The sequence below is a fragment of the Hylaeus anthracinus genome, unplaced genomic scaffold (assembly GCF_026225885.1).
Source record: "Hylaeus anthracinus isolate JK02 unplaced genomic scaffold, UHH_iyHylAnth1.0_haploid 11997, whole genome shotgun sequence".
Classification (NCBI taxonomy): domain Eukaryota; kingdom Metazoa; phylum Arthropoda; class Insecta; order Hymenoptera; family Colletidae; genus Hylaeus; species Hylaeus anthracinus.
In genome coordinates, this window is record NW_026534344.1 from 6,188,043 (window position 1) to 6,205,534 (window position 17,492).

The 17,492-nt window shown below is 38.6% G+C and overlaps 1 protein-coding gene across 1 annotated transcript in view; it reads left to right on the forward strand.

Annotated features, from left to right (window-relative positions):
- The first annotated feature begins 11,772 nt into the window (after window positions 1-11,772).
- Window positions 11,773-17,492, forward strand: part of LOC128889824 (uncharacterized) — a 60,807-nt gene continuing 55,087 nt past the window's right edge. The window contains exon 1 of the mRNA XM_054147826.1: window positions 11,773-12,378. Coding sequence (XP_054003801.1) covers window positions 12,322-12,378 — 57 coding nt within the window. The 5' untranslated portion in view covers window positions 11,773-12,321. The remainder of the gene's footprint in view (window positions 12,379-17,492) is intronic.

The following is a 17,492-nucleotide window of genomic DNA, read 5'->3' on the forward strand; positions in this document are numbered from 1 at the left end:
GTATGTTTCGTTATAAATAACAGCATCCAATCTTAATGTCAATCTCTGGTCCGAGCATGCTACCGTCTTACGTCGCCGGACGAAAACAACGAGAACTGATCAGGGACTAACCGGCAATCTTCCCCTGGGGCAACGTTGGCGGATCAATTATGCAGAAAGAACGGATGTAGGAAAATAAACGATACTTGGATATTATCGAAATTTTAGGTAGTCCTAAACTAGACGTTCATCATGTCGCGAGTATACAGGGTGTTCATTCTCAGGTGAGCATTCTTTGTGGTGAACCGGAAAATTGAACATATTTGTCGAACTTATTTGAAAAATTTTCTTTTCACTTAAATGTTGATTATGTTTACTTTTGATAGAATTTGTTGAGCAGTTTTATCAAGTTGAACATAGAATTCTTTGCCATTAGGTCACTTAGTTCTTCACTAGTTTTCTTCGTGCATTAATCGACTTATTTGGCGATCGAATTATTTTTAAGAAAACGAAATGATTAATATTCACGCGATGAAGATGGAAATTGATGAAGACCGACGAAGACTTGTGATAACGAATATTTATGAACGTTGATGAGCATTAATTAACATTGATGAAAATTGATTAATGTTGATCAACGTTGATGCTCAGCTACGCGCGATTTTGTCGTTGCGCGACGTGCAATTAGGACAAGGCGTAATGGTTACAGACAACCCGCGGTCGGCTTCGACCTCACGGAAACCACTCGCGTATATGCGTCATCGCGCTTTATTTCATCGTGAGCGCGCTTACAATGCCGTTCACGGCAGGACCTGTGCACTTGATCGCCGCCTATCGTTGCGGCGCTAATTTGAAACAGGAAATCGCGTCAAACGCGCGGGAAGGGTTCGAACTGACACTGATAAATAATTTCTGAAACTGGTAATATATATATATACTTCTTTGTCCTTTGCTTGAGCTAGAAGTAATGCGAAAATATATAGAAAATTAAAACAGTGGATAAAAATTTTCTGAACAAAATATTTTTTACATCAGGAATACACATTTTCCTCCCTAAAAGCTGTAGCCATCCTTCTCAGAACAAAATAAACATTTTATTACTAGCACAATTTAGTCTCATGTCAATTCACGATGTTTCCACCTCTTCATCTGATTATTGCAAATGTTCGGAAACGGAAAAGATTTATTTCTGTGCATGAAGAATTCGCGTACGTCAATCTCTAACACGTTTCCTAATACAAAAATTGCTCACGCTATTCTACAAATATTCTGAGATTTGAAATCTCACTGTAACAGCCGTGGATACCTACGTCAGCAAGTTTCTACGGATGTTACTATCTTAAACTCAATTTCACGCAAATTAGCAAAATTGACGCGAATGGTAATAATTATTGAGTCCGTGAATCATAAAACGGTGTAATTATTGGTGGTGATTTAAAAAATCTCGCGTGCACGAGAACTTAATTTCTACTCGTAATTCAAAATACGTGTCAATCTGACATGAAAGTCTTGTTCGTAGTACTTATGAGCGGAGATATCGCTTCTATTTACGTAGATTTTCGCTAATTTTTCTCGTCCGTGTCCTTGTGACGTCAAACCCTGACGACCTGACACGGAATTTCTTACGTCATTTAAATTCTAACGCAACCATCGTAATCGTCTGACGAATTCTAAGGCCTTTGTTCGCCGTTAATTTCTGCTACCTAATGGACGAAATTAACCTGTAACGACCTTCTTCAACCTTGCGTTCGAATGGGTTAACCGACTTCTTTGTGGTCTATGAATCATGAACGTGAAGAAACCACCTTTGTACAGTTATATTCTATGAATTATCTGTCTACTATCCTTAGAAACTTTCTTCTTCATACAGAGTAATATGAAAAATCATATAGAAGGTTTTTCAGAAAACGTCTTAGAATTTTAATTTAGAGAGAATATGTTATAGTAAGAATTACATTATAAGTAGTTGAATAATTACTAGTTAAGTACAATTAATTATTTATTAGAAATATACGTGAGGTATACCTCTGCAAACATCAAACAATTGCACGTATTATAAAATTTTATGTGAACCACTTAATGAAATTGCATTTTGGATAGGTATTATCCTAACCATATTTAATGTCGTACTATCATTTCAAAGAATTACTATATACAATATGTACAATAATATATAACATACGAACAATAATATACAATTTGTCATGAAAATAATGTACTCAAAAACTAAAAGCCACGTCAATTCTACACCATTACTTAATTCGTAATGACGTAACAAACTTACGTAACAATTTCAATCAGATGTATCTGGTATTGCAAAGATGAAATTCCTCCGTCGATATTAATCACAGCATCCGACGAATCATGAATGAAATCACGAGGATCACAGGGATTCCAGCGACGCGTGGACGTGACTGCTGTCAGTGACGTTTTCACTTGGATTCGATCGAAGTTGAATAATTAAATTATACCTCTCCAAGGTTTGGGGCTTGAGGTAGGCAATGGACCGATGATTGAGACGATGAGGCTGCAGCTATTGCTTAATGAAATACTCCGTTACCAGCCGTCGATATTGTCGACGTGTCCGTGGCATTAACACACATGTCGATCCTTGACTCATGCAGTTTCTGGTAACAGTGAAATACAGTAAACTTTCGCTTCTCTAATTGTAAAATCTTTGAATCATCTTGCATCATCTGAAAAACTCGGATTGACCATAACTGCATCATTATACATATATAGGTCAGTGCTTCTCAACTTATCCTTTATATTAACACTCTAAATAAAAAATAGGTTTTGATGGATGGAAGTAGAAGTAAATTCACAATTCCTTATTATTACTTGAAATTATTTAAAAAAATTGATACAGGTATGATTTAACTATTCTTAATGAATTTAAATGGTTTCATACTTTCCATCTTGAATTCGTATAATTGTTCAATACAATATTATAGTAATTTATTTTAACATCCATAATTACCACATTTGTGTAGATTAATATCTCCTTTAATTTTGCTTGCAGAACACTTTTAGGATTACAATATTATTATATACAAGTCCTTAATTCAAATTCTAAGAAAAGTGTCTCTATTATTCAATTCCTTGATTGATTTCGTTTATGACATTTTAATACAGTGATTCTGTAGTCGTCATACAATCATCCTAGTCCCAATTTTCGGTTACATCGATATATGGCAGCTACGCCCGCAGTGTCGATGGTATCAAAACAAGTTCCATCGCCAAATGAAACCCTTTTGACATCCCCTATTCGGTTGACGCACGCTACTGATTACGTCCGGTTCCGTGAACATGCTCAGCGAATAAAACGACGAAGCTCCGCGTCTTCGTGGTCTTGTTTCCTCTGTCAACCAGAGAACGGTACAAACGCTGCCGCGCAACCTTGGAGATGTTTGAAAAAGCACGATTAACAGGTATGGATGTTGTTTCCTCGTCGCACAGACGCCGAACCCGGACGTCTGCACCGTGAAGTGTATCGAGGACCACGAGCCTCGTCCTTCTTTCGAACCGAGCGCGCGGATTTGCTTCAAAGATGAAGATCGGTGAACTTCGAACGATGATTAATGTCCCGTGAACGATGCAAGAGATTAACGCGATTGGAGGTGCGTTAACTAGAGTCGGGAGTAATTGATTACTCCGTGATTGTTCTGTTTAAAATAAGCGGGTATGAAACCTTATTTTTTTTGTTGTCTAATGATGGTCGTATGGAGGTTGTAGTGTAATTTATGTTTCTAAGGGCAAGTGTAATATGCACATGTTTATTAAAAATAAAGACTATTATACAAGGGAGTATAAAATTTTATTTTCGAACGATAGAAATTGATATTACAGATAGCATCACCTCTCTGTCACTGATGTTTGTAAAACCACCGCTGCCATATTTTCACAATTCAAGAAATTTTGTTCGACCATGTGAAGGATTTTTTAAAAGGAACTTTACAATTTTATTTCTTAACACTCAGTAGTGGACATTTAAATAACATTTTTCACCTTAAGAAATAATCATGTCTACTGGCCATTTGAAATACAAAGGTCGAATATATTCCACGCCGTTCGTGTTTTCTTAAAAAATAAAGTCCTCAATCCCCCCTCGAAAGAAACCTTTATGTTCCGCATTGATCCCATAGCTGGCCTCGTTCAATAATCCAAGCGGCCGTCTCACGAGGACAAAGTTGAAATTTAAACACCTCCTGACCACCAGGTTGAGATTTACGGCGCATACACGTTCATATTGTCGCCACACTTGCTCTGCCTGATGCATTGCCCGCGAAAGCACCAGTTGCTTTCAAACTGTGCTTTGCACACAAGGTGGCAGAACCGAATGGACTGTTAGCGTCTTTCTGTCGGTATAAATAACAAGACTACTGAGTTACGGTAGAGTCGAGGAGAGAACCGCTTCGACTGGTACAAACCCTTCCGGATCAAATTCTTTACCTTATCGCTATCGCCTCGGACACCTACAGCGTAGTATTCGAACCATTTTATGAGTTCATGGTTGTCGAGCAATGCAGTCGCTTATTTATCTATACTAAAACTATTAGCCCTCAGGTTGTTTCATACATCTTTGGCTATTTTATTACGCTAACGTTCGAGACATACAAGCAGATGCAAGCATAATTATACACGTACGAACTATAACAGTTTTAGGTAAACGGATGGTTATGATAGTATTCAACGGTGTTTGAAGTAAATTTGGTTGGATTGTTTAGAAGTTTGTAAACTGAAATTACAAATTCAATTAATTATAACTGATTGATATAACAAATCGTCACATGTGCCCAAACTCTCTCATCTCCCAATTTTGTTCTCCAAGAGGAAACAGTGGAAAAGTCCTCCCTTCCTTTGCGCTCTTAATTTCTTTGTTTAGGGACTTTAGAAAGGGAGAAGTTTCATTCTATTTCTTCGTGGTAACAAGAAACTTCAGTTCTCACGGTAAACAATCTAAACATATCGCCATCGTGGATTATCGAGCGAGCCGATATGTTTGACTGAATTTTGGGACCTCCTTTGTCCTCAATTTTACAATTTTTCCTGTGGCCCCAACACCCACCAACATCAAACATTAATTTACCACTTCCTCGGAGTTTCCCAGACACGAGACACCCGTGGCCTCCCCTCAGAGAAGATTCGAGTCGATACGATCAAGAGATTACTCAGCGCGACAGATTAATAATCGCGATGGATGAAAAATGTCGGAAAAAAGGGGAGCAGAGAGGAAAAAAGGCAGCGAACGCCCACGGGGCGCAGTAACGTCCTTCGTCAAACGTTTATCTCCGCTACACAGCGAGCGAAGCTGTAATATTCGCGACGCGGCGTGTCGGTGCCTTCGTCCGCGCGCCGGCCAGGATTTATTGCCGGCTGATAGCGCGGCGTAATGCATTCATTATATCGGAAAGTGCACGGTGCCCCACCGGTGGACAAAAGTCACCGATGTTATCCGCGAGCACCGGCGGAGGGGACGGGGTGATTTTTACGAAGGGGTCCGCAGCGCGCGCAAGGATTCTCCCTCGGCGGGTACCGCGGCCGGGAGATACGCATCCAGGGTTCGTGCGTTCGCGTGCTGACCCCTTGACCGGGGACGAAACAATGCCGCGGTCGGCGGAACAATGCAGCCAGATATGCCTAGGTCGCGGCTGACCTCCAATATAAGCGGACGCGTTTGCTGCAGCCGGCGGAATTCCAACGAGCGCGGCCGCGAGTAAACGCGCCGACCGAAGGGGAGACGCCGCGGCAAGGCATCCGAGTAATGCAGATAAAGGGAAAATTTAGCGCCAAGATCGGAATGGGGCTTCGATCGGCACTCTTCTGGCCCCGAGAAAGAAACGAAGCTGCTAAGGGGGATGAAAAATTGGGTATCCGGGAAGGGATTAGGATGACGGTGGTTTGCGGGGGCGGTTCGACCGGTGCTGGTTTGTCATTTCGATTCGAGTCGAGGGTCGTCTTCGGGGAAATTTGCGGATGATGCAGGAAGTTGCTGTAGGTTAACTTTGTTAAGGGTGCGGAGCTCGCATATTATTATTAAAGGAGGAAGTGTCGATATAGTCGTATAGAGACCAATTAGTTTCGTTAGTCTACGTCATTAATTTATTTATAGAAGAGGATAGATTGATTGATTGAAAGCAAAAGCATTATTAATACTTCAGATTCACAATGATACTTAGACATATATAATCTAAAATAATAAAAAGTTTTTCTATTTTACAATCGTGGTTTCCTACTTGAAAGATATAATTAGTTACTTCTATAGTCACATTTAATTTTAGTAAATTTAACAGTACCATTCGGACACTAGGTGGTCGATGATAACGAGGGCGATTACGTAATTGCTTAAAAATAGAAATTTATCAAAAATTTGTTTGAATTTGGTGTAAAAGGAACGACATTACTTTCCAGTCTGCCTAATATTATAAATCTAAGGATAACTTCAATGGAAAGACACATAAATAAGAAATAACTCGTTTGACACTGCAAAATTGTCATGCATCACCAAAATTCCCATCGTCTTAAAGAAGACAAATATTCTGCAGCGGGGCCCTCGGGATCGATAAACACACCATTAACGCGACACGATTCCATCCACCTACAGCTTTACAACGGGACGGGTACGTGGGCCCACGAAACACCGTTACGTTTCCATAGAACGTCGCGTCACGGGGATATATTTATTAATAGCACCCGGCTGGCGAGATATTAGTCGAATTTTATTCGATCCTGGTCGGAACGGTAGCCGAGAAATAAAATCCCTGGGCGATAAATTCCGAACTGTACGGTTAAAGTCTCGTTCGCATGGTATTCCCGGAGATTTCGATGCCTGGAAGCGCACGAATTTAAGAAGAGATTCCCGTCTAGAGGCTCGGAAGGATCACTTTTTTCTTTTGTGCATTTAGAAAATATATGGGATGGAGAATAAATGAGCAACAGGATTTTCACTTTTCCTATTGGTACCCACGGTATCCCAAAATCTATTGAACCCATCGATATTTTCATCATTTCATTTCCGTTCTAGTTTACTGGCTAGCAAAGCTCACATATTTTAATATATTTTTTGTTGTCATGAATAAAGGGAACAGTCAGAATGATGAATACCATGAAACTACTTCAGTTTCTATTATTTAATACTAGTTATTATTATTTTATTATTTAGGACGTCCATGTTTGTAATTTTGACAATAAACCTATTAATTTTAAATACTTGAAACCTGCATTAGTATGTAAAGAAAAATCACATTGTAAAAGATCTTATGGATTTCTCTCGAAAAAATCGTAAAAATTACGCCTCTGAATGGGAATCCCCCCTTAAGCGGAGACACGGCCCGTCGTGACGTGAAAAACTGGCAGGATACTTGCGCTCTTAACTTGACGAAGGTCGTGCCGGTTGTACGCAAGGTCGGTTATTCATCCGCGCTTATTGCACAAGGATTTCATTAAGTTGCTTTGTATTCCCCAATAGTCATCGGCGCCCGTCTATCGTAACGCCCGGAGACATACCAGAACTCTTTCGTGGCTCGATTCCGGGGGATTTCGAGACCGTGCCGTCTGATCGTGCAATCCACCAGGAGAATTACAAGGAAAGGAAAGAACTACGGAGAAGGATATATACAAAGGGTTTTTGAAAGGATATTTAAGAATATTGTGTTTAATTATCAAGGTATGACTATCAGATTACCGGCGGACACTTAACTGACATCCTTCATATTGAATTCTAAGAATGTGTTCTTTTATTTAAAATAGCAAAATCTATATTTAAATTGAGAATATATTCCATAGTGTAGCTAATCGAAAGCACAGTTCATGAACAAGGTAAGATGAACATTGTCAAAAAATATGTTGGAAAATAAAGAATAAATAAAACAAATTTTTAAATTGTACTGATAATTTTGAATTAATTACTGTAAAAAGTATGAATTGAATTGAAGTAATTACTTTGATAAGTGATAGTTCGATTAGTTTTAAAATTGTTGCACTACAATCTCTACGCTAATCGCCATGCAATATTTGTTATCCTACAAGCATGCAAATTCGTATTTTTCTTGTCTCATGAAATTAACGTTGACGTAGCTTTATGATGCGAAATCACTCTCCCCGAGGTTTATGATCTTTTGTTGCATCACGCGAGATAGTCCACAGAACCGGCGATGCCCCATAAATAACGACTTTATCGATATCAAAATGTTGTTAAGAACGAACACCGTTCGAAGGAGGAATGCATCGTTCAAGTTTATTGTATCTGTCGCAGTTGTTACGATTTTAAGTTTATTTTGTAGAGACTTTTTTTTCTTTGTTACGAGGACCGAATTTATGCGCGCAATAAAAGCTTGGATCATGCTCGAGGAGATTCAATGCTGTACAAAAGCGACTTTGGACGACCTTCCATGGACGCTTTGTATGATAAAATTTGTAAATTGTCCATACAGTTTTATGATTTTTTGGAGAATCCATCCAAGTGAGTCATCTTATGTCTGCCTGTTCTTGGTCTAAAAATAAACATAATTCGCTACGAATTTGTATCATTTCATCAGTAATTAAATAGCACGGCAACCGATAGATGTTTCTTCCTTGCGTAGAGTGCAAAATTCTTTAAACAAAAATTAATAATTGAAATTTCGAATTAATTCAATCGAATATATTTAAAAGAAGCTTTCTTTCTTTGTAAATCTCAGACACGTACATTTCGCTTATCTGGAAAACATGTTACAAAAAGTTTGGAAACCACTGTATTACGTCGGATGTCAATCTTAGTACAGGCCATGGTTATCAGACTTTTAATATTTAACATACTCGCTTCTCTGTTAACAACCTGACGGTAACAAGACTTTTGAATAATTCGTTCGATTATCGCTCTTTCATTATCTCGAAGAAGATCTCTGTGAGGACTGGTTCGATAAAGTGCAGACAGTGCGCGTACCGAGAAGTACATTCTGTCGATATAATATACCCTGTGCAATTAAATACACCCAATCGCCCACGATGGTGCCATGTTTGCGATAAGAACAGAATAAAAAAAGTTTTTTTAAAAATTTCGTTAATCGGTTCACGGGTAATTTACTTCTCAGAAAAACGATGATGGCACGTGGACGACATTTTCAGAAGGCTGTACATACGCCAAACAAGTACTTGATGTAGAGCAGGGATCCATTACATGCAGCCTTGAATGTTACCTGCTATAATCATTCACTACCGTGACTTGATTCTACAAATACTATTCTATAAATACTATAAATTTCTATAAATACTATTTAACATTAAACGTATATTTTAAAAGGATGTATCGTCTTGCTAATCCTTGTTTATATATCTTTGGATATTTTTGACCTTTGTAAATAAGATATAACTTTTTATAAGCATTTCTTGTCGTTTAAGCTGGTCTTCAGGGTGTTTGGTTAATTTTATTATTCCCAGTTGTTAACAAAATTCCAATTCGCCTAAGACTGTAATCAATTCGTCTTCAAGTTGCGCACCTCTGCCGCGTAGTGTTCTCCACTGTGACAGTTTGCTCGTGACCTTCGATTCCCGGTAACGAGCACTATTCGTCTAATTAACAGAAGATCTTTTTGTAAGCTCGTAAAACCACCACGGGGTGTACGCGAATCTGGAACGTGGAGCGAGCCGAGCATGGTTGCAATTAATGTTTTATAAATAATTCTTAAGGTATTAATTATTCGCAACCCGCGACCCCGACCTCGCGATGGAAGATCACGACCCGATGTGCAGTCCGTAAAATGCTCGTAGCCTTCGACCGTTTTACAACAGTTCAATGTCAGCAGCTCGTTTAGAGTTGCCATTGGTTCTTCAGTTCAGGAGGAACGTTCTGCTTTTTGCGCTGCCAACAACTCCGTTTCAAACAATTTTGAATGGTGAGTATTTGTTTAGTAGTGAATCTGGACATAGGTGGGTTAAAAACATCAGTGAAAGAGAAGCACTTTTCTAGTTATACAAATTTTTACTATGAAGATGAAGAATTGTCATCACATGTGACAATTGGATTAATGTAATAATTAGACTGCGGATGTTTATAAAACACACATTTTCACACACGTTTCGATATTTCGATTCGCTATAAATCTATAAACATCCACATTCTAGTAATAATAAATTGTTCAACTACATTTAGAGCGACAGGCAGGACATCCTATCCAAGTGTAATTAAGAATAATTTAAAGCATATTATAAAGTAATGCCTCTAATTTAAATAGTTTGACATTTCGAGTTCCGAGATATAACTAGTCGTACAATTATAAGTTGTATTAAACGCTCTAAGGATAAATTGTATCGCACGATAAACGTACAAAGCAATAAGACCGTTAAGGGTTGGACGTGCCAGATCCATTATTCTCGACTCGATAGAAAAAGGAAAATGGGCATGGCAATTCATCAATGTCACATTTTTCTTCTCGCCGTGGCCGATTAAGACGCGATAATTTGACGTCATTAACGTCCATTTAATCGTTATGGTTAACACCGCGTTGTAATGTGCGGTAATGTGTGTTTCACAATACTTTCTCTTTACACTATTGTACTGCAACAAAACTTTCACTTGAATATCACGGCCACAACATTAGCGCATAAACGAGGTGAACTAGTGCCCTGGAAAAAATATACCGATGGCTATCAGGTCGTTACTACGCTTGATTTGTTGTTAAAGGAGTGACCGGAAGGTATAAAAGGCTGAAAGAAAATTTCCTATGGTATCGGGAATAAATTTTAATCGCCTTCGTGGGATGTCGTTCACCCTGGTGTAGTGTTTCTGGTTTCATTTCTTGCATCGCGTCTTGCAACTCGTAACCTTATCTACGAACGCGTTTAACAGAGGAGAAAATATATACTTAAATTGCAGTAAATGTTGACAAAAGTTTACGTCGTCTGCTGTGAATCAAACTATGATTTTGTCAGAGGTTAAATTGGATTCGATGAAATGAATGCTTGTGATTAATCAGATTCCATTAAATTTGAATTAACATTGTTTTTGAAAGGTTTGTTAAAAGTGAGGGTTTTAACTCTCTGTCGAAACGCAAATGATATGGAGTAAAAAGTATGTTGTTATTGAAAATCAAAATTCTAATCCTTATCATCGTTTTGATTTTCCTTTCGCTCGAATTCTTTCTGTAGTACCTTAAACACCATTTTTATAAAACTCTCCCACTGCGGACTCGAGTATTCAGGACACGTATACAGAACACGATGTTTCGAATGTAAGTACTCTTTAAAGGCGAACCTTTAGCGCTATTAAATCCAAAAGAGGACGCAATCGTACTTTCAAAGTTTATGTAATATTCAGCTCGTATTTCGTATATAATTAACAGTGATTTTAACTAATTTCATTTATATCTTTCATTTATATTAATGGACTCGTGATTTCCTTCCTTTGTCCATGCGTAATATACAATATTATTAAACATAGAAGAAGACGGAATATCTGTCGCAATAGACCGTATAACAGTCGCCACGGTTACTAAATGAAAAAACGCCACGTTCTACTCGGTGCCGAGTAGTATGGACCACCGTGCGCCGTCCACAAAGGTTGCAACGCCCGCATGGTGCAGCAATGACACGCAGCTAGTGCGGGCCAGCCGATTCGTCAGCCCGGTCACTTGACGTTCCGGTTAGCCAAGGTAAATCGTAGAGAGCACATGGTGGCGGAGGTTGAGAATCGCGTGTTAGAGAGAGGGTAGAGAGGCGAGTAGAGGCGATCGGCTCTCTCGGATCAGCTGTGAGAGCGGCGTGGCGCCGTGTGCCGCGGCTCTGACCCGCTGTCAGTTGCCCGAGCCCTGTGCTACGGTTAGGACCGTGCAATCGTCACCTTTTATCGACGAGGAGAGAACCTCGCGGTATATCGTCCTCGATTATCATCGACTTGGGGCTTACGTCCGCGTCGTCTAGTCCTCGCTCCGCAACGCGTCTTTGACCGAAGCCTGGCGATCGGAAACGGGGCACGTCGATCCGATAGAGCATCGATCCACGGGAGCAGCGGTATCCTGGCGCAGTCGATCTCCAGGAAGGTGGTATCGATCTAGCAGCGGTCAGAGACAGAGAGAGAAATCAGCGATCGAGGATCTGTTCGTAGCTGGGATCTCTGCTGAGGCACACACACCGTCGGCTGCAAATCGTTCCGGCGATCGACTCGGGGAGTTTTAATGATTAAGAGGAGCCTGAAATTGCGTTTCGCGGAGAGCAGAGGCCTGTTCGTATATCGTGGTGGTTTTTGTGGTGGAAAAGTGATCGGAGGTTAATCGCGCCGCAGCCCAACGTAGCCAGGAGCCGCATGCCTCGCTGACAAGTCTCAGGATGGTCTGGTAGAGGAGGTGCCTGGTGGTTCGATCGCGAGAAATGGCGTGCGGAATATCGTTCGAAGCCACTGCCACGAGCTCGGTATTTTTCCTGCTGGTGAGTACCGATTTGCCCGTCGTTATTTCCCGCGTATGTGGATGCTTGTCGCTCTGTGTGCGTGTGTCTGTCCGCGCATCGTTCTAGTAGGTTTGATAAAACGATCCACCGCGGAACGTGGCACTTTCACTTTTTACGCGAGGTCCTTTGTGGAGAAGGAGTGCGTTCAAAGTCTCGGCGACTTTGTTATCGCTGATTGACCGCGCAACAATATTTCTCGACGATGAGGAAGTCCGTCGTGTGTCCAGTACCTCTGTCGCGAATTTTATTTTCGTCGATGCGAGACCACTTAGGGGGTTCACTTAGGGGATGTATTCGAGTCTCGATCGCTTGAGCTTGGAACACTTCATATGGTTGGAATATGAATCAGTTTTACAGGGTTGTCATTGGAGTAACATCTGGGATCAATCACATGTTTATTTGGGATTTTGTCAGGTACGACTTTAAATCGGAAGAAAGTTTCTTTGTTTGAAAACAAATGATCAGTTTATGATGTAGAGACATTCTACCTTATAGACAGAGATGGAGATCATTCGTTTTTAAATAAATAGTTGTCTCCTCTCGAGTCAAGCATGGCCTAGTTGTAGTAGTTGAAGACTATGAAATAAGGTAATGATTCAAATGCAAGTATCGAAAAAAATTGAAACTTGAGTACCAGCATGATCGACTGTATTCAAACAAAAACTTTTCTGAAGGACGTAGCTGAAAGGATAAAATTAATTAAGGATCATGTAATTGCAAAATAGTCATGTCAAGCAATATTATCCACGAATGTTAATTCAAACGTGCAATATAGGAACTTCCAAGCTACGATTATTAATTCGTATTCACATTTCTCCTTTCTTTAATTCTAAGCACTGTACAACGATTTGCATGCAAGAAGGAGCCTTTTAATAAATTACGCAAATACCGATAATTGAAGGAAATGGAATATACTGAGAATAATCTAGATCCCAGGTGCCTTAAGGTTAACGAGCTTGTGTGTTGCCACTTGTGATACGAATATAAATATCGCGAGGATAATCGATACATTCAGGATGCATTGCACAGTACCCGAACGTTATGTTTTCTAATGGTAACATTCACGGTGAACTCGACGGAATTCAAACTTGATCATACGCTTCGTAGACACCTGTGCAACTTTTGTTCCATGCTAATTTAGCTCTGGAGCATCTCACTGACCTACGGTAATTTTGAACGTACGTGGGAATAAAAGCAACGCGAAATTAATGTCTAATTGACCTGAGAGTTCCGGATTCTTTCCTTTTTAAATTAACTAAACTAATTCAGAAACGTTCATGTAATTTAACATAAACGGGAACGTTATGCTAATTTTTGAATATAAATTGCATGCAATTTTTAACGATATATTTATTTATGAAGTTGCTTGAATTTAATAATTACATTTAATACTTTGTCAGTGAATCATGTAATCTACCTAATATTAAAAAAGTATAATGACTGTGATATTGTATTCTTGGATAATTTGATATATAATACCATTACTTTACTGTTATTATTTAATCAATTCAATTCATATGCATTTATACAAATGACCAATCTATCTGTTGTACAATAATATAATCCTACGTTCCCGATACTTTGACACCGCGTGACTTTAGATGAAGAATTACAAGGCTTATGAAACATTTGAAAATATACAAGTTATCATCGGCAATAACTGTTTGGAGTAACCTATAGAACTGATAATGAATAATAGAAAACTCAAACATATATACTCGGTAGGAATACCATTTCCTTATTTCACAAACTCCGAGTAACCATCCAGCATCTACACTAAATAACTCTAAATTACATCATAAGCATAAATGTCACGAATTCGCTAACATCAACCTTTGTTACGTCCTCGATGCGAGCCGTCATATACTTTCAGAAACACCACCCTTTATATACAAACCGTGACATTTCCTACAGTGATTTCATCAATGTTCTCGTACTATATTTAACAGCGCTTTCTCAGTTTGAAGAATAAATACACTTCTCCTCTCCGCGAAGTAAATATAAAACATTAAAGTTTAACGCTAAACGTTTTCCAGAAAATTACTCATATGTATGCATTAGCAACCATAATTACTATAAAAAAAAAAATGGGACAAGTTAATTCAACTTTGGATCGATTCATTGAAATAGCCAAATAAGTACGAAATTTCGACATTTGAATTTCGTTGTTCTTTATTATTAAACTTATAATTTTGTTCCTTTTTTAATTAAATGATAATGTAATCCTTACTCGATTACATTCCTTCTAATTTAATACGTACGAATTAATATTATTTTATTCATTTTTAAAAGAAAGGAAAGACTACCAAATGAATTTGTCTCATTTCACGATTATGCTTGGAAATACAAACAGACATGACTACGATCATTCAAAAATTTGTTCCAGTCTTAAAAGTTTCAATCAATGTATGATAACCACAGAAATAAATTGGGGTTTCACTCAGGTTTCACTGGTGAATGAGTCAGTAAGGCTGACCTAATAAGCCTGGCCTTAGATGCAACTGGAGTTTGACCTACATAAGGATTTTGAAGAGATCCTCGTATTCCTAACAAAAGTGACTCTTCGAGTCCTTTTATTATGATTTATTGATTGATTGGGAATACTAATTTATGATATACATTGTTCAATAACGAATAATGAGCCATAAATAATCTATATTTTAGAAACATTTATGCTTAAAAAGCAAGGTGAAAAAATCGTCCAATTCGTTTTAGTTACATGAACAAACACTTATTACTGCAATTATAACAATTACTTTAATATTTTGGTCAAAATACTGTAACTTTTTAAGTGAAATAAAAATATATATAGGAAATATTATACTTCCATAAAATACAGAGTTAAAAGTAAAAATCTAAAATAATATAAATAACGTACGTAGGATATTCATGTTTAACTATCCGTTACTTATCTTCATTATCTGACATCCGAAACAAATTTCGCTCCTTTTTGTCTTTTAGTCATCTCGGCCTACACCCTTGGGGCCATCACTCACTATCCTCGGGTGGCTTTTCGAAAAAGAATTTCTTGCAGATAACGCTCGTTCCAAGGTGATATGCTAATCACGCCACCTCGCCGTGCTGTGTCCCGGAGCAAGGCACTGTGTGTACAAACTTTGCAGTATCAAATAGTAACCATTAATATTCTACAAACACCAATATCAATTTTTTCGCATTCAGAATCACTTGCGTAGATACCAACGAATCTAGACATCACAAATACATTAACACGAATTTTCATTCTCTTTTTCACCCAGACGTTGGACAACTCATTCGTTGTTACATTTTCTTGTAACGATGGTACAAAACAAACTAGTTACTCATCAGTCATAATTTTGTTCTCCTTAAATTTTAAATCAAATTAAAAGTAAAATTGAACGTTATCGACCCTGTTAAAAAATATTTAATAACACGTAAGAGATCGCTAACATAGGTCTAAACCAGACACGAATACTAATATGAATGTAAGAAAAGACAGTTTCATAATAATGATAGAATTTTAAGCTACCATCAAGACTCATCCAGTAATCTCTATGGATTTGTAAAGAACCTAAACATAAAAAAAAAAGACTTTAAATGTATATAGACTCGTTTAGTAATTATTATATTAAAATTGTCTAAGTGACAAGAACGGAAGCACATTACATTTAAATCCAAGTATGAAATACGTATTCCATTGTTATACATACTTCTGCATCGATTTTTAAACGATCTACATTGACATATCTATTTTCCTGTTACTAAACAAACCCCCGAAGCTCGGTTTGGAGCACCGTTCGCACGTTTTAGCTACGTTCCGGGGGATTCTGTCACACTGTGCGTGTGACGATTCCACCGATCGCCACGGCTATTCCGGTTTTCCTGAAATCTATGGGTACACTCGCGCCTCGGTGACATTCACATACGGCGTGCGGAGGCGCACGCAGCGGTACGTGTGCGCTTAGAGTCAAGGATACAGGCGTTATCTGGCCGGTGATTGCTATACTTAACGCGGGATACACGCTGGGCGAACGCCTATGCATGCGCGGCTCGGCTTTCGCGATCAAATGCGCAAGCCGTATGTCGTTGCCGGTGAACACCACTTTCGTTATGCAAGTGTGGAGTGGCAAGTCGCCGCGGTTCTTTTGGAAGATTATGACCTCGTTGCTTTATTTTGCGTTAGGGGGTTGGAAAATTTATAGCGACACTGGCCACAATGGAACATCAACGTTACATCCTGGCGACGGTCGACGAATACCTATTACAGAAGGTTTTACAAAAGAGGATTCAGCGGTTTTATTTTAATTCTTTAGCGATCCTAGGACTTTTGTCCATACTTTTCTTTATTTATTGCAGTTGTTGTTGGAATGTCTGAGAGGAGTAGTTCTGCTTTAGTCGAAAGCTTTTTAACTAAATTTTTAGAGTAGCGTAGAGTGATTTATAAGGTACACATATTTTACCCTATTTAAACATTTGAACCACTTCCATCGTTCTTGTCACAACACGAAAAAATATATATTTTGTACATTTCTCTATCGATCATGAATTCATTGAAAATATTCTGTACGAGGTTCTTTGTTCATTGGATCACAATTTTTTGTTTTCGAGACCAAAATCAGAAATTGACAAGGGGATTTTCCTAATTTAGATATAGATCTATTACGAAGACTACGGTGTGAGTGTGTGTTTTTGTTTCTTAAAATATGAAAAACGACTAATAAAAATCATCGTCAATACCCAGACAATACGTAAAATGATTGACGGGCCGTTTGAAAACGCCTCGCAGGCTCTGCGTTGTCGACCCGTGCCTTGTGCAATGGAACTATGATTCCCAGAGCGTTTTAGATGTAACTGTCATCTAGAAAATCGGGGAAAGGTCTGATCCGTGACGGTGTGTCTTTTAATGTGGATGAAGGCCGACCATTTTGATGGAAGTGAAACTATTTAATGCACTGGAACATCGTTTACCATTCTCGTCGAATTCATTTTTGTTTTTTCTTGCGCTCGTGCTTGTTATTTTTATTATATTTTTATTCGCTGTGAAGTCTCATTCATCAATACGAGAACAAGGATTTATTATTACTAGTTTTTTTAATCAAATAATTTTGTTATTC